At 43.5% G+C, this 23,793-nt stretch overlaps 1 protein-coding gene across 1 annotated transcript in view; it reads right to left on the bottom strand.

The window, feature by feature from the left end:
- Positions 1–23,002, bottom strand: part of RAP2A (RAP2A, member of RAS oncogene family) — a 36,289-nt gene extending 13,287 nt beyond the window's left edge. Inside the window, exon 1 of the mRNA XM_006258987.4 lies at positions 22,674–23,002. Within this exon, the coding sequence (XP_006259049.1) occupies positions 22,674–22,987 (314 nt within the window). The 5' untranslated portion in view covers positions 22,988–23,002. The remainder of the gene's footprint in view (positions 1–22,673) is intronic.
- Positions 23,003–23,793: the final 791 nt, after the last annotated feature.

The following is a 23,793-nucleotide window of genomic DNA, read 5'->3' on the forward strand; positions in this document are numbered from 1 at the left end:
ATTTTTTCCATTTTACAAAGCTAGTGAATTGATCAGATTTAGCAGAAATAACTAGAGCTTAAGTTATTGGCAATTTATGCCTTTTATATTTTGAATAAACCAAGGTTAAGGAAAGATATTGGTTAATATGCAAAATAATGTGTTAGTTGAACACTATATTCAAATATAAACTTGTTTTAAAAGCAATTACATTAAAGGCCAGCAGAATGTATTGGAAGACAATGTTTTGCACTTCAAAGTGAAGGCATTCTCATACCCCTTTAACGAAGTTCTAAATAAAGATAAAATCACTCCCACTACAAAACTCATTTAAACTGTTCTAATGGGATTTTCTCTAGCTCATTAAAACTACACTTTTACAATCTTTAAAAGCCCCAACTGTTAATTCAAAACCTTCTTTGAAGCATCACCTGCTTTCTAAAGAATTCTAACTTGGGAACTAAAGTGTCATGCCATTCAGTTACAACTATATGGAACATAGGAGAATCCAAGTTCTTTTCAACAAGGAAGTGGCTGCTTCTTTATTCTGGGCAGTCATTCTTTGATTCTAAAAACATCCAGGTCCATTTCCTTGAAAATACATGCAAACCTGAGCCACCAAATTCCATTGTCTTCTAAACTGGTAGCCATTCACTACATCGTGAAGAGGAATATTACATTGTAGAGAAAGACATTTCAGGAGGCATATTTTAAACGAGAGATCCTTTGCAATAAGACTAGTTTCAGACTACCTAACTGTTGAAAAAATAAAAGGGGGCAAAAGTAAGATGCAACTTGGCCAAAATTTCTGCTCTCATACAACCAACATACCATGCAGAATTTAAGGTAGATACCTTATACTGCATAGTTTCAAGTCTTCTTTGTTACTATAGTAACCACAGAATAACACAGCTTACCATCCTTGAAGTTAATAACAATCTCTTACCTCGCTTACCAAAAAACCTAACAAAAAACAAAACAAAACAAAAAACCCCACTTTGCTGAAGGATACTGTTGGGATTTCTTTCCCTTGTGGCACTACAATTAAGTTCCAACCTTCTGGATGTCATACCTATAGAATACATTTATTTTGAGAAATCCTAGCTAAAGCTGAGACCACCATTGTACAAACCTCTATTTGAGAGATGGCAATTTTTAGCACATCTTAAGAGAATCAGAAACTTATACTGGTCAGAAACTCCATTTGGTTCCATGATTGCTCTTTTACTAAAACACACAATGGCACCGTGGTACCAGTTCTGCAAGCGTGTCTTTCAGGTACACAATTATACATCTAAAAAACATGTTAGCCAACAGTGCTATCACTTGGACTTCCTCCCATAAGAGCAACTAACCTAAATAAGACCTTAGCAAGATAGTAACTGCACTGATTTAAAGCACTTAATTTTAAAAACCAATTTTAACATAAGCTAGTACTAATGTTACCATGGGGACTCTGAACTTAAAAAATCAATTAAGTCAGTTTCAAGTAATTCTGCATACGTCAGGTGTCAGCTGATTTTTAAAAGGTGCAGATATCCGATACAGGCATCTGATGAAAGCTGCTGCAAAGAACAACTTTGTTAAACCAGCACAATTTGTGCCAACACAAGACCCAAGACATTAAGAACAATACTGTTACTAGAGGACAAACAATGGTTCGGGACAAGAAATGGCAACATTATATAGCAGGAGACTGTTTTAATGGAGCTTAGCTGTGCCAGAGCTAGTGGCTTCCAAACCAGCTAACATGTGAGCTGGAGCAAGAGCTACTGATTCTCCCTGCCACACTTGCCGCTGCTTCTTTCTGCCATTTAACTGCCTCATGCCCAAAGCTCCTGCCCCACTGGCATGCCCCAGCATACTGGATAACATGACTCCAGTAGCCATATCTGACTTGCAGGCAGCAGGCTGCCAGCAACCCCTGGTCTAGGAAAAGAGATGTGCTATTTTCACAGAGCTCCACTATTTTGGACCACAATAACTTGAATTTCCCTTAGAATAGGCTGGTGTTACTAGTAACATTTTGAATTGAAGATAAAATATGAGTTTGGTCTCTCACTTGTAAGTCCCTTCTTAAGGTTGACCCTTAACCATGGCTTCTGGGCAGGCGTATGTCCACACAGCATGATGCAATACTGTGCAGAGATACCCAAGTTCACTTGTCTGTCGTGTGATGTAGACATCACGATGTAGACTTTGGGGTCCTGCTCGTGTAGAACACCTCAAGGAATCAGGGTCATAACTGCCATTTATTGTGTAAAAACATCATGAACCACAATTAGAAGAACAGAGGAATAGAAAGCAACAGTGTTTCTGATCCCTTCCTCCCTCCAAGCGACTTTCAAAAGCAACTAGCAATTGCACAGGTACCTCTATTTCTCAGTGTCCAATTTAAGACCTCTCAAGAACTTGACTTACTATGCCCATTGCTAACTCAGTTCACTTGAATGGGTCAAGATGGGCACTCAAAAACTGAGACAGCCAAAAATCACGAGTAAAATTTGGAAAGCTTGGCTTTCATTTCTAAGTGTAGAACAAAGCCTCCCAATGTACTACACAGGATTTGAGATCTAGTATCTCAAACCCCTCTTAATATTAACACCATGATTTATGTAATGCTTTTTCAAACATAAGGTTTGTATGAAGAATGAAGAAGTACCTGAGGTGGGTACCCAGAGGAAAAGGTACTGGGGTCACAGGGAAAAAAAGAAAATTATTCCAGTATGACGCTGCCTTTATTCACTGCTATATCAGCATCCTAAAAGCACTGCTAGACAAAATACTTTCAAAGTTCAGCAATTTAAGGTCAGTTTGGGTCCAGTCATTGTAAGGCATTCCATCAATTAGAGAGTCCAAGGCTTAGACCGATCAACACTGCTGGAGTATATTCACTATGGGCTCCTATAGACATGTGGGGAGTCTGCTCTGACACTGGAAATCCAGTGTGTCAAAGCAGACTCGATTAATCGCTCCGGCAGCCTTCTATGTCACGTGTCAGTGTCTCCCTGCATCCCCACACTGAAAAAGTGGCATTGGGCGCTTTGAAATAAAACATGTTCAATCAGCTTTACTTCAAAGCACCCCACTGCCATTTTTTCAGTGTGGGGATGCTGATGCACGTGATGCGCGGGCGTTTTTAATTAGTGCAACTCGCTAGTTAAAGCACCTGGTGCTGTATGCCAAAACACATGTAAAATGCCCAATGATCTTTTGCTGACAGCTTGCATTGTTCCAAAGAGGTGGGGGTCACTAAACTAACAGAAGGTTCGTAGAACCTCACCTACAACAAAAGTGTGCGTGGAAACTGATGGCAAAAGGCAACTTTTAATGACAACACTTTTCTAAAGTAGACCTACACCTCAATGTGTGATTTTAAACTGATTGTGTTCAGATGTTACCAACTCTCATGTTGACACATTTCTGTTTGGCTGAAGTCGACTAAGAGTCTAAGCTAACTTGAAATAAACCACTAACCTGAAAGGAGATTGTCCACTGAGGAGTTTGCATTGCCTTATCTAAACCTTTTTGAAAACAAATTTATTTCAGCTGATGCACTTTAGAAAGGGCCTTGGTAAAATCTGCTGGTAAAAGCAAGCATGCTCCTGGGAGACACCAAAGTGGCCACATGGAATGATGTACATATTCCAAGCACAGGCTGTGTGAAAAATAACAAATTTGCCTTAAAATTCATATTTCCTAGGTAACCTTAGTTCTAAGGCATCTAGTAATATCATAACTAACTGGAGATGCCAGGATTGTTTGTATCTGGAGATATCAAAAGTTAACCTGATATCAAAATACCTTTCTACCACAAGTTGGCAGCAGAAAAGATGAATTACAGCAACATGCATTTAAAATTACAAGCAGCTGTGATATTGGAAAAAGTATTTTAAGGAAAAGGTTGGTATTAATGGTGTTGTGGATATCATCGGGATGTATACTACCAAGTATATAATAAGTCACTAATTGGTAACAAACAGGCTACTAATTATTTCTTAGCATTACAACACTGTCCTAGGTGGAAAGGACATTTCTACAGACTAAGGTGGAGGCAGGGGTAGAGAGAAATGGAATCTTCACAATTTTTTTAAAAATCTAACCATGCTCCTTGCTTACACATTTGTATGTTTTCAAAGGAAGGTGTTTTGATATTGTCAGAAAGAATGTAGACTTTGATTGGTAATTGATAGTATTTTCTTCATAACTGTAATAATATGAATTTACAATCTAAAATTAAGCAAATTACTTTCTACTTATCAAATCTCTCCTGTCCTCTTTTAGGATTATAATTTCTCCCATCTGCTATTACAGTGGAATACTACTTTATTCCTGAATGAGTGCATGCACATGAGGGTTTACCAATGAGTATGCACTGACCTTGAGTTGACACCCCTTTACTTTAGTCCCAACACCTTTAGCTGATTCCCCTTAATTTTCCTGAGTGTCTCCATGCAGACAAAACTGATGACTCCCTGGAATACATGTTAGCAAAACACAAATTACTGGGCCCAATACCAGGGTAACTGAGTAAAACAGAGGAGGTCACATATTACCTAGCAATCCAATCTGGTCTTAAATTCTGAGAATCTAAGAAGTGGGATGTGGGATATTCACAGTTTAACATACTACAGTCTAGAAAATAACCTACAACCCAGAAATTCTGTTCTAAGATTAAAACCTTATAACAAGGGTCCTACATTTTATTTGGCCTAGACTTAAATCATATACCAGGAGTGACAGAATAATGTGACGTGATGTGCCTAAACCAAGCCTTCCCTCACTGCTCTCCTGCCTCTGCTCTAGATCAACTGGTGGTTTTACTTTTAAATTCAATTATATTTCCCACAATCCTTTGTGAACCTTAATTTTCTGTTGAAAATGTGTAACTGCATTGTACAAGTTGCAACAAAACTGGAGGCTGACACTTAATACTAAACAAGTTGCGAAAGTGATAAGAAAAAGAAGCGATTATGAGAACTGACAAAATACCTGCCCTACCACTTCTGGCAAAAGAAAAGCAAGTATGTGATTTAGCTTAATATTTAAATTAAAAATTATAATTGTGAAACAGCTAGCACTGAGATTTAAAGCACACCCACTGGACTTCAGCGCTTGACAGTATTTCAAGATGGACAAGGCAGTTAACACTTGTCAGTACTGCCCTGTTCTACAGATTTCAATGCGACTATGCCACTTTCTTCCTTCAGAAGGAAGGCTTCAGAGTTTGTGTGGCAGTTTATGTAGCTGCATTCACATCTTGCATATACAGGCAACCCTCACCATATGCAGGAGATATGTTCTCATATCCCCTACAAATGGCGAAATCCACAAATAAGCGGAGAGCTCCCAAGGAGCTCCTTTAAGTGTATTTAAGAAGCGGGTTCGGCATTTGCAAATATTTGAAACTAAAAATGCCGAACCGGCGAATAGTGAGGGTTTCCTGTAAATGTAACCGACCAAAATTTAAGCTCTTTGTAACCTTAAAAGCCATTAAAATGACATGGACACACTTCTGCTATGTACATGCCCAAGTCATGCAAGATCAGATCTTTTTGGCCAGCAGCATCCATGAGGTTTGTGCTTGCTTCTTAGATGGCCTTGCCCCTCTCCCAAACCCAAAGACATAAAGGTAAGTTGGTCCAACCATCCCTCAGTTCCCTTGCCTGAAAGGAACCACCTTCTACAATCAGATAAATAACCTTTTTTAAACAATTGCTAACAAGGTTCCTACAAACCTGAGTTAGGCACCTGAAAATGGCATGCACCACAGCCAGCCTGCTGGACACAGAAGGGAGCACTTCTACAACTGTGTGTCCAGCAGGTTGGCTGTAGTGCATGCTGTTTTCAGGTGCTGAACTCAGGACCATGGCTGTTAAAAACTAATAGTGACATTCAGTGTCACCATACCAAAGTCCTTGGTCGATCTGGTCCTACAATCAGTGAGAATGGAAAGGATCTTGCTGCCCCATCCCTACCTGAGGTACTGCATGATTGTAAAAATGGTATGCTATGTAAGCTAGATACAATCCTGAATTCACAAAAGATGAACTCAGTGAGGTGTGTGAAGCCCATGACAGACCACCAACCCTTTTTTCTTCTTCTTCCTGTTACAGAAGTAAAACCACTTACCCCTAAGCTGTAAAAGCCCCTCCCCCCCTCCACAGATCCAGAAGAAGTTACCTCCTGTTTTTCAAAAAAGGTCTTGCAAGAAGGGTTATTCCTGAGACTGAATAGCAAAGGAAGGAAGGGACTGGAACAGAACTGTACACAAAAAGCTTTTGCTGAGAAACTCAGTGATACCGGGACCCTTGGAAAATGTCAGAACAACTGCCAAAGTAAAAGGGGTGGGGTATCTCTGATGCCATGGCAGAGGGGAGAGACGGAGAGAGGGAGAAAGAGAAGAGAGAGAGAGAGAGAGAGAGAGAAACACAACAGCTGGAATAGCAATGGTAGGTTACCCAGAATCACTGCCTCTTCCTGAGCATTTCTGAAATACTCAGGTTATAGTAATATGGGTCAATGAAGCCTGTTTGTTTTCTCCTTGGAGCAGCTCCTTTATAAGCCCCAAAAGTGCAAGACTAACTTTGATTTTTTACATACGATGGCCATGTCACCCTTGGGAGTAGGAGTCACAGACCTTAAAAAGAAGGTCTTCTATGATGATTTGCATCTTTTTGGGTTCTTCTCCCTGCCCTCCTAAAGTGCTTCCCATTACCAGAGATATTTGTCTCAGTTTACATAGTTTTGTTAGATGCATCCAAAGCCTGCTGGAAAGTTTTGGCAACTATCAGTGATCCCTCAAGCATGATCTATGGCGAGTGACCATGTCACTAGATGCAAATAAAAAACTACCCAAATCACATGAGAAGGAATTGGTACATCTTCACTCCTCTGAATATGGCCAATATTGATGTTTATTACTGTTCCTTTCAGGGCTTTAACAAACCTTTCCAGGCTTCACAGCCATGAAAGCATGCAGAATGTCTAGCAGCTAAGTGCAATTTCTCTTACTTTAACTCCAGTGGGATGTCAAATATCTCTAACGCACGCTTCATCAAAACCTACAAGTTATCCATCAGATTAATCTTGATGTCATCCTTCAACAAGGCATGGAAAGATTCACTGCCTTATCAGGTAAGGAAGAAATTACAACCAGGATCAATTGTTCCTCCATGGTAACATGTTGATCCATATCCTTTTTCTCCTTCTGTTTGCTTAGGAGTCACAATAGCAAGTCTACACTGCCTATTAAGGAATAGATTTAACTGCATTAGCAAAAACAATGAATTCCAACTTGTAGAATCAGGACTGCATACCACAGGATGCAAATAGGCCCACAAAATGATAATTATCCGACTACTGGACCCAGGAAAGAATGCTAAGAAGGAAAGGGTATGGTACTACAGGAAGGGGAAATAAATACTATGGAGTCATCCTCGATGCAAAGCTGAAGATGAACTGAAGTATACAGAGCTATCCCTTGAGATATACTTGGGAACCCCAGCTTCCCTGTTACCCAGGAAACACAGAAGTAAGTATCCTTGCCAGTTTCTGCACAGGATACTGTGGTGAACATGCTGGTATTAAGAAGCTGAATCCTGCTGAGAATATTTACATTAGAAACAGAATCTATGGCCAAGCAAATTAAATCTGTAGATGTAACTGGTATTGCAGACACTTCCTCTCTAACGAATACTAAAGCACCAGAGAGCTCCATCTTAGATCACTGGTTACCCTTTGACTTCAGAGCCTCAGACAAGTGTAGAACAAACCAACTCATGTCCTGACACCAGAAGGAAAAAACTTATCTGCTCTGCAAGTCTCAGAAACTGATGACTTCCAGCAAACAGATCCATATTTAGTAAACCGTCTTGCAATTTTTTGCTTCTAAGGCTGAAGTGATTAGAATTAAACATCCTTTACTGTTGATACAATTGATAATTTTTAACACTATATCTGATTTTACCGTGTCAATTGTGGATCTATGTACAACATTTTTTATAGATTCATGATTTGATTACTATATTTATACTAATAATGTTTGTATAATGGTTGGATATATTTTATTATATTTGTATTTCTGTTATTTTTGCTTATATTTCTTTATATTATGGTTGTATGCTTTTCATGTTGTTTCCAGAAGCATGGCTTTCAGCCAGATCCACAACAACAACAACTGATGCCTTCAGTGACAAGTCAGCTAGGGAGCCTGAAGGTGAACTACAGTTTGAAGAAACACTCAAGGACAAACTTAGTCATGCTTATTTTCTTTCCTGGGTCTGAGGTGGCTCTCATTGAATGCTTCAAGAAGAATAGCTTAAGGTGAGCCACACTTGCCTTCAGAGCTCCCTTAACAAAGGGAACAGAAAAACTGAACACCGATGGGGAATAAGTCTTTTCCCATGGCAAAGTTGTTGTTTTCAGCTTCAGTCAATCAGCAGATCAACTTATAAATGAGGCAAATTTTGAATCCACTGAACTTTGCATCAGCTATAGAGGCTAGGTCCTACTACTGGGGAAGCTCCTAATACTACCAAGTTTTACTTATATGTCTAATGTTTAAAACAAATTCAATACAATAACCACACTATTTAGTACATAAGCTACATACATAGAAGGGTTCTTAAGACACACAGTGCAAGAAACACTAATACTGTCACAGGTTCAATCTCTTACCCAAGGGCAACTGAAAATTTGTGGTAAATGAAAAATAGATTTTTCAGATTAGTGTCAATTACAAAAAAAAATTTTTGGTTTGAAAGGAAAGTTTTTAGTGATTGAAAAATATCGTTTGGGTGAATAAAAACATTTAAGTTCTTATTTCATTAAAGTAATTAGTACAATTCAAAGGAGGTTTCAGAGTGAACAAGGCAGTTTCAAAATACAAAATGAGGAAAACACATTTTATAAAAATTTCAGATTTTTTTAACACAGAAAATTCAATAGACACATCCATTTAAGATGTTCTGGTGTTGCCATATCTTTTTTCACTGAAAAGAGTTGCGCATGTAGAATGTCATCTGGCTCTGCACAGAAGGAACAGAGGCTGCTGTGCCTACTCTATTCTTAATGCTCTAGATGAGGGGTTCAAGGGCAACCAAGAAGAGACATGACCCTGGCGCACACCGCTAGCCAAAAGAATCTGATCTTGTATATATACGTAAGCCACATTTGCACCAGGATGTGGATTCACCTGACTTTACTTGAAGAAGAAATTAATTTTCTTGCAAACTGAGAGAAATCCAATGGTGAATTTTCACTATAAAATCAACAAAAATATTTGACTAACATTCAGTCAAGATCAGAGTCAATATTTGCGTGTGAAGTTCAAATGCCGAGTTAATCTTGCGATTCAAATGGCTGTCTGAAAATCTGAGCAAGAAAGGCAAGCCGCTAAACAATGCTAGAATCATTATGAGCATTAATGACTTTATTCATCAATCACATGGTAGTGACCCAAAAACCTAATATTTTAAAATGCTTTAATGCAACTTCGCTGGTTACACAAGATAGACAAGAATTTTAAAAGGTATTAAAACTATCTAAACTGGGTGTCAAGTGTCACTTCAAAAAATACATTAACCAACTCTCTTTAAAAAGAGAGTTGTCCCCAGTCTGTTCCTTACACAGATAAACCTTGGCACTTTGTCAAGACTAGAATTTAAAGTGTAATGTCAACAAAACGTTTGAAGTCTAGTGCAGACTAATGTGCCACCCATGTAAAATTACAGCTTAAAGGATTTTATACATGCCAATATCACACTTTTAAACCCGTTTAGGCACAGAACTTCAGACAACAGAGCTGCTAAAAGCAGATGATCGACCAGGAAAAATGCATGGAATCGACTTTGTTAACGTAAACAGTGTCTAGAGTACAGCATTTATACTGCTGCAGTTAAAATGTTAGCGTAGACAGAACCTGTGATAGAACAGTTTGACAAGAAGGGAACTGAGAGCTAATGAATGAGAGAAAGGTGAATGTGCAAAAGTAGAGTTAGCTTTAATCTTCTGTTACCTTAATAACCACATATATCTCTGTACAAGCCACTATTTGCCAAGACAATTTAGCACTTCAGTCTTAATCATTTCCCCACTCTCCCTCAAACATGGTATCACAGCATGCCACCTACACATTTTTTTTTTTTTATAAAAAGTGTTTGAAACAGCACTTGCAATTCTTCAGAAACAAATTGTTAACCCCAACTTTGGTTAATGTACAAATAAACCTGAAATTTAGATTCTACTGTGGAAAACCAGAAAGAGATGTATTTATTGTCACTGAATTCATCAACCCCCTTTCTTTATGGTTTGTCTAAAACTACTCTTTCAATCTGAAAGATACTTACTGATGTTGAAGCTTGAATTAAATGTTATCACACTCTTTATTCCATCTCAGGGTGTCATCTGTTACCAAAATAATAAAGATGCTACCCAAAGAAAGGGTGAATGTCATGTTCATTTTGATAGAAGGTAGTTAAGAGCTGTCAATTGTGATGATCAGCAGATAGAACACGTATAAGTATGAATGTCCCTTTGCTTACAAAGGGCAAAACTAAATGAAATGTTGGTGACAACACAATGCAGATTCAAGACTTCTTTTTTAAAAAAAGAAAGAAGATCATTTGCAGACTACAAGACTTATTTATGTTGAAACTCAAATCAAGAGAGAGGATGATGTTAATGATGTTCTACTCTAATCATTAATCCTGTCTAGTACTAGACGTTAGAAACCATGAATATCAATTATCTCTGAAATCTGGTGCTTATAAATACAAAACTATTGTTTTACAACTCAAACATTACCATATGATTTTAGTCATGCTATGCCATTCATTGCAAAAGTTGCCAAGCTGCTTCTACTACTGCACCTATCTTAGCTGTCTATAATATTAGTTCAGACATCTGTAAACAATAAGGGCTACAGAAGCAACTAAGGCTTAAAGAGAGAAAGTAGGAGGATAAGCAATTCCAGGGTCGGGACAGGGATGAGCTCTATTTTAAACTACAGCAATTTCAGTTAAACATTAATGTAAAAAAAGTAATGCCTACCTGATATTCTTGATAAAAAGTCCAAAATTTCCTAAACCAGGAAGAAATTAAAACAAAAAAAATCTTTTCAAAGGCCATGAAACATGCAAATACACGTGCTATCTGCCTAGAAATGGCCTGTCCCAAAATTTTGATGGCCCCCCACAGAAGGTAAACCTGAGTCAAGATGGGTATTTTATATGGCAGGGGACCAAAAAACCTCAAGAGAACTCTAAGGGAGAAAGCAGAAGGAAAGAAAGAGTTTAAAAAAACATGACATTCAACTAAGACTAGGGACAGGTGTTTAGTTCCAGCACTAAGAACTTTTTAGCGCTGGAGAAACTACTTGGAGCTGAAGCATACAGGCATTTCAGCCCCCTGGCTGGAGAGTTACGAAGATGCCTCAAAGGCAAGGTCTCCAGCCAGAGACGGCTATGGCGGGTGCTGCTCCTTGGTTTCTCTCTGTCCTGCTAGAGGACCCTGATGTTTGGCAGCTGGCCCTTGCCCTGCCAGGGAAGGGGGCAGGCTGTCAATAAGTAGCTGGCAGAGGCAGTGTGGCTTCACCCATCCCAAGGGTCCCAAGAGGAGTTGAGCTGTAGGGAAACATTTCTCCTGCATCCTGGGGCTCTCAGGATGGTTGAAGCCCCCCCAGCCAGTTCTGCAGATCAGCAGGATGGGAAATTTCCTTGCAGGTTGACCTCTTCAGGGGAAACACAGGACATGTCAAGCCACAAGGGGATGCTCCCCTCTCCCCTTCACAGCCCCAGGTCACCCCAGCTCTGTCCAAGGGGTGGGAAGCCTGAAACATCTGGGGCTCCCCAGAATGGGTCGAGTCCCTCCTCTTCAGCCCCACTTGTACAGAACTGGGGTGACCTGGGATTCTGCAAGGGAAGGGTACTGGCACCACTACACAAACAGTTAAGGGACTATCCTGGGTTGGTCAAGTGGCAGGAACTGCTGCTGCTTTCAATAGGGATGTGGGAAATTAAACGATTAAGCGTTTAACCAATAAGCTCAGTGATAACCAGTTAGCTTACTGGTTACTGTTTAGTTCAGGGCAGGCACAGTCTAGCAGGTAAGGGAAGCTGCACAGTGCCCCAGATAATTTTTAAAACAATATTTACATCCCTAGCTTTTCTAGTAGCCTCAGCAGGGTCCTCACAGGATTTCCTGACAGCTCAATGAGTGCCCTTGGAGGGAGGCAGAGCAGAAAACAGTGGGATACTGGGGATCCTCAGGGCTCCAAGAGAGGCAGACAGACATTTAGGCTGTTGGAAGAAAACTTCTGGAAGAAAGATCTTCCTGGTTGGAAGTGCTGGTTGGAGGTGGCTCTCTTCTGTCAAAAAACCAGAAAACTTGAACAGCTGCATGTTTTCTCATCATGCCAGGAGAAAAGCATTCCTCCCAGCACAAATGGAACGCCTGTCCATAGCCTAAAACTCCCTACGTGGAAGCAGTAAAAGCAACATGCTTCCAGCCTGTACCAAGCTTGGCAATCAAGTTAGGGCAAAGAATCTGTGTGAAGAGATTGTGTCATTAAGTACCAGACTCAATTTATGTACAAGCTGCAGTAACATTTAAAACCTCTGTGTATGCAAAATGAAGACAGCAATGTTATAAAGCCCTTATAATAAAGCAGCCATAGCATAACAGGAGTTATTCTATGATGAAAATTTGGGATGGACAACTATATAGCTATACATGTTTGTGTGCATGTGCACACAGACACACACATGCACACACACATGTGCGTGTACACACACATGCATGCATGTACCAGGAAATAAGCCACCATGTTTAAAGGAAAAGTTAAAGTTGCATAATTCAAAAAGATCCCAGATTTAAGACCCATTAAAAAAACAAGAGGCTTTAAAAAGGGTTGTTCTAAACCCTGCAAAACTATACATTGTATCGGACAGAAACACATTTTTCTGGCTGTACAAAATTCCTCAATAAAACCGTGAAGGGTCCCATACAGGAAAAGTTAAAAGAACATTTTAATTTTATACCTAGATCTAACTTGCTTATGTTGTTACTTTAGCTTGCTAATGCTTTACATAGATATTGATGCTGATAAAGACTTTGGATTTTCCCTTTTAGAAATAATATTATGAAGCTACTACCTAAGAAAGGCGCAGCATGAGCACACTTTCCTACATAAGCCAAGGATGGAATGTTTGTCATTACATTACAAAGACCCTGAGACAGCAGTTGACTTCTGGATTAAACATGCATTGTAATTTTATCCAGATTCCTATCAGCTCTTGGTAATACACTCAATTGTTTTTTTTGACAGGCTTTAAAAATTGATTTGTTTCCTCACCGGTGGAGTAGGAAGCTTTACCCAATGCACGCTTAATCCGGCAATTTCTGCATAATTTAGACTTTCATTTAAAAAGTTTAAGCTCTTACAGCTACTAAGAAAAGTTTTTCAAGTCAAAGTAATGCTGTGATCTCAACTTGGCAGATAATGGGCTTTACATAAAACTAACAAGGTTCTGGTCAGGTTTGCCTCTCCTCTGGAGAACCCCGCAGGCTGCTGTCAAGTGATCGAGAACAATAACAATTCTGGGTTGATTAGGAGAGCTATTGGGGCCACACAATATCAACCAGAAGAATCCTTCTGACCCTATACTCAACCAGAAATACCACTGGAACAAGAGGATCTCTCAAAACAGAAGAACTAATTTTAAATACCATCACCATATCAGTATCACAAGGAAAAGGTCTTTACTGCTCCCTTAACATCAACAAAACCTTATTCAGTAGATTTATCCTGAGTAGTGAACAGTTTGACCAGGAGATCACAAGCTTTATTTTCAGATGTGGAGCACATTACTGCAGTCCATGTCCATTCGCTTAAAGGATTAGAGTATTACCATCAATTCCAACTACAACTACATCAAGTTCACTTGGAAAGTAAAGTTTGTAAAGAATGCAGACGTCCCCCTTTTAAAAAGAGACTTCTAGAGTGCAGTTTCATTATGCTCATCTCTACCATCTCTCTATAGGTTTCTGGGTATAGTTTAAAGAATTTTGTTTGACCTATAAAACCTGGCAGGTACTCATCTGAGAGACTAGCACTCCCCTGGCTGACACTGCTATGAGCAGAAGTCTGCAAATTTATGCTGCCCCTAGATTTAGCTGGGTTGTCTGTGAGAGCCCCTTAACTTTGGAACTGTGTCCTTTTAACACTTTTCACCATAGCTTTATGGGAAGAGGAACTTCCCATTCCCCCTCCCCCTTAATATGTTTGGGGTTGTGGGTGGCGTTGGAATAAGATGCAACTTGGCCTTTGATTTTATCTTTTAATGCGGTGTCTCTGAAAACCCCTCACCAAAAGCCACCTAGGCCAAAAATACACATCATATTTTCTGGAAGAAACCTTTTCTATCCTGGGATCCTACAGACATACAAACCCACTGTCCCACTTTAAGGACCTGTGATGTACGAAAGAAAAAGTGCAAACACTTTTAGCCAGGACAATGACAGCTCATTTGAGTGAACTGCCATTCATTCTACGTACAGACTGTGTGTGAAAAGGATTGTGCCACTCTTTTTGTCACAGGTTTCAACTCAAATCAATCAGAACAGCCTTTGGCAACTTCTATTTTTAGCCTTAAAGCTGGAAAAAAGTATTTCAAAATACGATAGAAAAAAATCCAGTGATAAATTTCAAAATATTAGTAATTTAACCAAATGTAAAAAGCAGTAATTATACTGCAGAGCTAAAGCACAAATTAAACAGTTTAATCACTTCAATGCTGCACTCCAAGGCAGAATAAACTGTGCTACAGAACTGCCCATAGTTCTTATTTGGGACCAGGGCCCCATTATGCCAGATGCTGATTGAATTTAAAAACAGAATGCCAAATGCAGAGCATCCACTGAAGAACGCACTAAATTGTCATGCAATTTTAAAAATAGCTAATTAAACCCATTTTTGAGCAATTCATGATGATCTTCTTATCCAGTTTAATTACCATTAAGTAACTAAACACACAAAACTTTCATAGACTCAACTTACTATATTTCCCTGCAGTTACTTTCTTCAATTGGATTTAAACCAAGCATCAGGCGGTATCCTAAAAATGTTTTGTTTTCATTCTTTCCCAAGTTACAAATCTTTAGTCTGTCATGTAAAACCACTGTCGGACTCGGTTTTCATAAAGCTGAGATTGAAGTCTTTTTTTTCCTTCCCCTGTCGGAAAATTCACTTCTTTTATATACTGTCATTCCCAATTATTCAAATAATAAAAAATTACCGTAAATGACTGTATTTACCTGAATCCAAGAGGACTTAGAACTTAAAACAACTCCCTAGTAATTAGATTCTATTTGTATAAAATCTAATTATTGGAGGGCCATCTTAAATTTGTCCCTGTCCACTGGTGCAGCGGGCAAGCAGCAGTAAGAGAGCAGGAAGAAGAGTCAAGTGGTCTGACCCCTGCCCCTTGCTCCCTCCAACTCTTGCTCCCCCCATTGCCTGGCCCTCCTGCCCCCCAATGCTTTCATGCCCTGGCACCTGTCCCCCTGCTTCACGCCCACTGCAACACTTGCTCCTCCTACTGCCTGCTCCCTCTAGTGACTGCATGCCCTGGTACCTGCCTCCCACCCCCTTGCCTCCATTCCAGTTGTAGCCCATCCCTTTGCCCCCCACCCTGTTGCCTACCCTCCAGCTCCAACGGGGCACAGAGCACATGGTTGCTGTGGCCCCAAGCCAGCCGAGCAGTGGTTGCGGCAGCTCTGGCCCCAGCACCAGAGCTGTCACCAACACTGCTGCTGCTGTGTGGCTGGGCAGGGACCAGAGTGACTATGTCAGAGCCAGAGCTTGAGGGTAGGCAGCAGAGGGTACCAGGGGATGCAGAGGTTGTAACTCCAAATCTAACCCCAAGCTCAAGGCTGGAGTCAGAAAAGTAGCAACTGCCCGCCCATCAAGCTTGTATGGCAGGGTGGAGGGAGGGTGGAGGGAGGGATGAGGGGCTCCCCCCCCCCCCCATGTTCAATGGGGAAAAAATGTCATCTTGGATTTGAGTAAACATAGTAAGATGTTTTTCTTAATCAAAAGAAAAAAAACACCATGCACTACCTAATAGATGTAAATTGCATTAACTTTAAAGCATGCTTTAATTTTTCATTACTTGATAGTGTTTGTTATGAGTTCTAATTTGTTGAAGTCGACCAAAATGCCAGATTCAGCTTCAAAACATGAGAGAAAAAACAGCTAACTATTTGGGCACTGGCACAGCATTTGGGGGAGAACAGTTCAATTTTCTCTTCTGCTACAGACTTCCTGAATTATCTTGGTCAAATTATTTAGTCTCTCTGGGCCTTGGTATACTATCTACAAAACAGGGCTAGTAGTTTTATTACTAACAGTATTTTCCTACTTCACAAACAGAATAAGGGTATTGGAGTTTTGAGCATCAACCAATCTTAAGGACCTGGGACCATGCAAGTACTTCAGACAACAAGACACAAATGTAGCTACACAGTGAGAGAAATATCTGCAAAATCTTGTCTAAACTACATTTTCTATAGAAGCTGCAATTCTTTGCAAAGGCTTTCAAATCTTGTAAATGATATTTTGAAATAAATCTGCTAATGTCAGAATCTATTTAATCCCTTCCAACAAAAGGAATTTTTGTTCACCTGTGCTCTCCCTAGCACTCTGTTAACTCAGTTTATTTTCTTAAAGACTGATTAGGGTGTGTCAACTTCCAATCCTTGCTTCATGGATATCTTTTGTTTTTACCTCACTGCAAATCCTTTTTCTGATGCAGGGATGGGCAATTATTTGGGCTTGCAGGCCACAGAGAGATTTGTTGAGTTATCACGGGCTGGGTCAGCACCCCTCACACCCACATATGGAGCTTTAGTGAGTTGGATAGTGCTGTGGGCAAGCGGGGAGCAGTGTTCAGGAGCAGGACAGGTGGACGAGGCCAGGATCACTAGGCAGGGTCACAGTGCAGTGACAGCATGGGGCCCAAGGTAGAGCCATGATCCATTGCAGGGGCATGCAGGGAGCAGATCGTGGCTCTGCCCTGGCCCTGCTCTGTCACTCCCCCAAGATCCTGGTCATGGCCCCAGACACAGATCCCCGTGTGGCTCCCGACCGGTCTCCATGGAGAGCCCAGGATGGCGACTGCACAGGACCAGGGCAGAGCCGTGATATGCTCCCTGCAAATCCCTCCCTGTAGAACGAGGGCTCTGCCTGGCCCTGCGCTGTCACAGCCCTACAATTCTGAGGTCTTCACCAGCCAGGAGCCATGTGGGCAGGGTGTGTGGCCAGGAGGGGAGCTGTGTTTGGGCTGGGATTGTGGGGCAGTGACAGAGCAGGGCTGGGGCAGAACCATGATCTGTTCCCTGCACGCCCCTGCCCATGGAATCCATGCCCATCACAGGGGTATACAGGCAGCAGACTGAGGCTCTGCCCTAGCCCTGCGCTGTCACCACCCCAAGTTAGTAGGGTCTCTCTGGCCCCACCTACCCATCTCGCTTCTGGACACCATCTCTGCTGGCCCGCAGCCCCACCTTACCTGCCTGGCTGAGCGCTCTGCTCGCACAGCTCCTGCCCCTAGCGGTGAGTGTGGGGCGGATGGGCCAGGGTGCCTGGGCCCTGGGGCTGGGTCTAGCAGAGGCAGTCAGAAAGGAACCACTACCACCAGGCTTGCCAGGAAACAGAGTCTGGCCACTGCCCCAGCCCAGCTGCGTGCCCAGGGGTGTCAAGACCAGCTGCAAGTGCCATGGCCTGGGCTGCCTCTGTGCCTGGACCAGGCAGGGCCCACTGTGGGCCAGATCCAGGCCGTGGGCCATATTTTGCCCACCCCTGTTCTAACAACTTGGTATTGCTCTTGCAGGTAAAACATTTCTTTAGAAACAACCCAGCTCACACTGAAATGAAATTGTGTGTGTGTGTAATCTACAACACACAGATTTTTGTTTGCAAATTTGCACAGACTTTTTTTTTGGGGGGGGGGGGGTCAGTTTCAGAATAATAACACTTGTAGACTACACAAAGATGAATAAACTCTTTCCAGCTGACACTAAGTTGCTTCTCTTTGGACCATGTGCCATTGTGGTGGCAACTCCTATGGCTCCCTGAGCAGATACAGTGGTATGAGTTAAAGGCACAATCACTCATCCTTGCACCAAAATCTCAGGTATGGATTCCTGTTAGATATTCATTTTGATCATTGTACCATCACTTGTCCTGCTGTCAAAATCCTGAGTACACATTTGTTTTGGTGGCAGCAGGACAAGCAACAGTGGTGTTAACACCTGCAGTTACCTGAGCTGACTCAGAGGCTCAAGCAGCTGTGAGTGTTAATGCTGATGCTGAAGGTGGATGTGGATCTGGCCTGCAGGGCCAAATAAGTATCACACCCCCGTCTTAAGCTATTCCTTGTGTTCCTCGCATCCAAAAAGGGAGAACCCAGGTTCAGTGCTCTCCTTTGCCTGCTGGGATTCACATCTCCCACTTTCCAGGGCAGTGACCTAAATTCCAGGGTGCAGAATAGGCTGCAGGAGGGGGCACACTTGCAGACACACTTGAAGGGAGAGAGAGGCTGCAACTAGATTTAGACAGACTACAGAAGTGGGCAGATGAGAATCGAATGGTGTTCAATGTAGACAAATGCAGGGTGCTGCACCTTGGGAGAAGGAATCCACAGCATATACACAGGCTGGGGAGTTCCCTTCTTGAAAGCACAGAGGCGGAAAGGGATCTTGGGAGTCATTATTGACGCCAAGATGAACATGAGCCGCCAATGCCAGACCGCACCCAGCAAGGCCAGCCATACCTTGTCATGCATTCAAAGGTGCATCTGAAGCCGGTCCAGAGAGGTGATACTCCCCCTCTATGAGGCTTTTGTCAGGCCACAGTTGGAGTACTGCGTCCAGTACTGGGTACCGCACTTCAAAAGGGATGTGGCCAGCCTGGAGAGGGTTCAGAGGCGGGCCACCCGCTTGGCAAGAGGGCAGCAGAACAGGTCCTATGAGGAGAGACTGAGGGACCTGAACCTGTTCAGCCTCAGCAACAGGAGGCTGAGGGGGGACCTGGTGGCTGCCTACAAGCTCATCAGGGGGTATCAACAGCAAATAGGCAGAGCTCTGTTCTCTGCAGCACCACCTGGGGTGACGAGGAACAATGGTCATAAGCTGATGGAGAATAAGTTTAGGCTGGAGATCAGAAGGCAATATTTTACAGTTAGGGTGGCCAAAATCTGGAACCAACTTCCCAGGGAAGTGGTCCTCGCCCCTACCTTGGGCATGTTCAAGAGGAGGTTGGATGATCACCTGTCTGGGGTCTTGTGAACCCAGCATTCATTCCTGCCTGTGGCAGGGGGTCAGGCTAGATGATCTGTTCATGTCCCTCCTGACCCTACCTACGATGAAACTATGAAACATATAGAAACAAACAGTTTTGGCATCAATGACAAGAATCCAGGACAATGTTCTTCCAGGTGAATATCCTAAGTCTAAGGCTCTAGTCATGCTCCCTTTTTGTGCTTCCTCTTTGAAACTCAAGGTTCATTGAGCCAGATTCTGCACAATGGAACAGCTTCAACAGAAGGATTCCAGGGTGCCATCACCCAACCCAGCCTTTAGTCTAGTAGTTGGAGCACTCTTCAAGGAACCACAAATTTGGGATTGAAGTACATCAGGTTGAGGATGTACACTGAACTCATCTTCCAAGAGGGTTTTCTCTTCCTTAACAAATGCTCTGAGCACTAGACCATTGTGTAAAAAGGTGGGCACCACCCACTTGGTACTTCAGACACATTTTAAAAATAAAGCTGCTGCAATTGCATGAAATCACGTTGGTATGCATCAAGCATGTCCAAATCAGGTTCCTCAAGAGACTTAAGCAAAACACCACCAAGCTTTTGGTTTCTCCTTGAGCTTAGGTGGGAGATAGGTATTGGCTGCTTGGGCTGGGTCACCTAGGAAACTCCAGAATCAATTGAGAGGGCACCTAGTGAGTTTGAGTGCCTCCAGCCTTAGTTTTATGCACTGCAATTTCAAAATTGGGTACCTCACGTCTTTTTAAGTCCCTATACAAAGCTGACAGGACTGAGATTAGGGGCTTGACTCATGGGGACATTTATTGGTGTAACTATATTTATACCAATGCCATACCTTGTGCGGCCCCTCACTCTGGAATAAAGGTGCATTTTTCCAGTTTCTCTTGTGACTTTTAAAGATCAACTTAATGCATTTTTGTCTGTGATTATTTCAAGTCACTCTTAGAACTGATAAAAAACAAAAGTTAAAATATAATTTAAAAAAATACCACAAAAATGGGACTGGAAAACCACAGGAGTTGACAGACGGACTGTGAAGGGAAGGAACAATAACTTAAGCTACTTTTAACTACTCTAGTTAAAGTGATTTAAATGTAAAGTGTTGGCACTTCCCCTATGAACCATAACACAAGTCCTCTGTTCTGTATTTTATGACTGACCAGGGATCTAGGATTCTTATTGTCAGCTGGATTAGATTAATTGGACTGAATTTTTGGAAAGAATGTTATGTTTTTTTTTCTCAACAACTATCTCACAGTGCACCAGATGCAACAAAAGCGGTGCAGTAAAAGATGTACGAGTAGGTGAGCAACACAGAAGGAGGAGACACACAGAGCTACACTTGCCAATGCTGAGTTAATATAACCGGTAATACAGGCTGCCTTCTATTCTGCTCCCGTATATCCACAGCATGTCTGTTTAGCTCTGACTGCAGAATCTCCGTTGCTGATTGACACAAGCTAAACAAACATGAGCTACATTTTCAGATTCCAAATGTATGTACGATGTCCACCGTTTGTAAAGTCTTTTTTTCCCTGAACCCCACCCCCAACCAAATATAACAAAGTGGCCCACAATATTTTACTATTTTGAGCACAAAAAAAATAATCCCTTAAATACGGAAAGTGAATGGCAGAATATAGACAAACTTGATAGATTACCTTCCATTTTTAAATGCATACCAACTTTCCCCACTACATTAACTGGAGTCAGTCTTCAGAAATATATTGTGGCAAGCTATAAAGCATAGATACAGAGGAGCTATATTGAGGAACCTAGATGACCAATACCAGAATTTATTTCCTTCCCCCCCACACACTTTGAACACAGCTTCCCCAGTCACTGCAATAATCAGATTTACCTGTACCTCACAAACTTGAACGACAGCTTCTGCAAATGTGATCATAGTTAATCCTGCAAGCATGTTTATCAGTGTCAGGCTTTCCTAGTTCAGAGCAGCAGACATTTGATGTTGGTGACCAAGCTGTGTTACTTTCAAGGTGTTTTCGTCCACAGATGGAGAGAAAACAGATGCCCGTGTTACAGAACTGAGATTTAACCTTGCTAGCTAGGTGAACACATGATTCCGTGGCACGTTCCCTTTCTCCATTCACACAGGAAGACACAAGACGGTTTGGCCAGAACTGTGTCCTCATCTGTGCCAGCAGCTCGCCTAAAATCTCAAATGGTTGCAATGCTCTACCACCACTGGCAGCCTCACTGCATGTTTGCATTTTAACCCCCAAATCATCTAACCTTGCTGGAAACAGATCCAAACAATGCAGTGGTGATAAATTTTTTTTAAAAAACCAACCCCAAAAAACAAGACGGCTGATACCAGTTCCTACCTCTCCCCCCAGCTAGAAGGAAGCTGCAACAACGACAATGCAGCTGTGGCGAGAGGCACAAGTGCAGGCAAGGCTTGAGCATCACCACCTGGGACTCTCCAGGATGTAACCCTCACTGCTTTCAACGTGTCCTGGGCACCACAGAAGTGGCCTAACCAAGTGCAGGCTGCTTCTGTCAGGGGATCGGGCATGGTGGCGATGATGGCAGCTCCTAGGTGGGCGCCTTGGGGAGGGAAAGGCCAAACTTTCCACCCCGCTGCCCCAATGGCCAAGCAGGAGCCGCCAGCTCCACCCCAGATAGAGCTGGAGGGTGGCACCCCCGCAGCATTGCCAGGTGTATGATAACGATCATATCTGTACATTGATTTCAACCCTTGCACGATCAATAACAGTAAGAGCATTCAAAGCACACAATAGTTTTTGATGTGGCCAATTGATGCAGCATCCGCAAAACCCAAGTCACTCTCAGGGAGAGTAAACCGACTTTCGGGTTGGCTACCAGCGCTTCCTTACAACGGCTCGCCTTGAAATAAAGAAAAGCTTCAACTTTGCCGACCCCATCCTCATTCACTCCCTGGCGGCTTACACCGAGCTATTGAAAGTAAAGACGGCAGCTCATTTGCATATTTCTTCACCCTACCATCATGTTGCAGCAAATACCATAATTTCCGATACTATCGTTTCATAGTTATTGTTTCCGAGTTTCCGATACTATCGTTTCATAGTTAAGACCTGGTGACTGAGCAGCTCTCCCTGGAGCAGGGAGGCCATGAGCGAGGGCCCCGCCCGCCCTGGGGACAGGGCAGGGGCAGCAGTGCCAAGTCCACTTATGATAAGCAGAATTGGGCTTGCATTTCTTTCTTTTTTTAAAGTTGCTTCAAATTTTTTGAGATTGGGGGGGGGTGATGAGCACCCCACTCCCTTTTCTTTGCAATGGGTCAGGCTGGTTTGGAAAGGCAGCACAGCTCTTTTTTTCCCCTCATGAAACTTGGGGGGGCGGGGGGGTCACCTCTTAACGCGGATGATCTGGTCGCGCATGGGGCGGATGTCCTGGAAGCTCTGCTGGTTGACCAGGCTGTAGACCAGGATGAAGCCCTGCCCGTTCTTGATGTAGAGGTCCCGCATGGAGGCGAACTGCTCGGTGCCGGCCGTGTCCAGGATCTCCAGCACGGAGGGCGACGCGTCCACCTCGATCTCCTTGCGGTAGAAGTCCTCGATGGTGGGGTCGTACTTCTCGATGAACGTGCCCGTCACGAACTGCACCGTGAGCGCCGACTTCCCCACCCCGCCCGAGCCCAGCACCACCACCTTGTACTCGCGCATCCTCCCTCCCAACCGCCGCCCAACGGCCTCACCCGCCCGCCGCCGCCGCCATGGGCCCCCCGCGCGCGCGCGCGCCCGGCCCCCGCCCCGCCCCCGCCGCGCGCGCGCGCCCGCCCAGCCCCGCCTCGCCCCGCTCCTCTTGCACAGCGGGCCGCAGCGGCGGCTCCTCGCGCTGCGGCGCTGCTGAGGCGGAGCACCGACCCCGCCCCCTCCTGTCCTCCCCTCCCGTCGCCACGGAGACAACCAATCACGCGGCCGCCACGTGAGGCAGGCCGGCTCGGCTCAACTAATCCCCGGGCGCGGCGCGGTGCACGTGACCGCCGCTCTGCCACCGTAGTCTAGGAAACAGCGACCCGCCCCCCCTCCACTCCCCCGGCTGAGCCGCCTCCGGGTTGGCTTCGGACGGGCGCTGGCGGGCGGCCAATAGGAGAGCCGTACACCCGTCACGTGTGCGGGGGATCCAGCCAATGGGGAGCGATCGAGGCAGCGCGCGGGGGTGTGGTCCCGGCTCGCGGCCGGAAGTCGTGGCAGGCGGATTGCGAGGCGGCACGGGCGGTGGCTGGGGGTGTGGACTGTATCCTTGCTAGCCTCGCCCCCCGCTAGCAGAAGCCTCGTTGTGAGCCCGGGGGCTGGGCGAGTGGCCCTGCCCCCCTCCTCGTGCTATTGTGGGCGCCAACATGCCCCTAAACCGGCTCTGGCTGTGCCGCCTTCACCTGGGGCTGAGCAGCCAGGCGGTCCGAGCCAGCGGGCTTGTAGCCCTCCTTCATGCCTCGATGCTGCTGGTATCTAACAAGGAGGGATCCTGG

Source organism: Alligator mississippiensis, chromosome 1, assembly GCF_030867095.1.
Source record: "Alligator mississippiensis isolate rAllMis1 chromosome 1, rAllMis1, whole genome shotgun sequence".
Lineage (NCBI taxonomy): Eukaryota > Metazoa > Chordata > Crocodylia > Alligatoridae > Alligator > Alligator mississippiensis.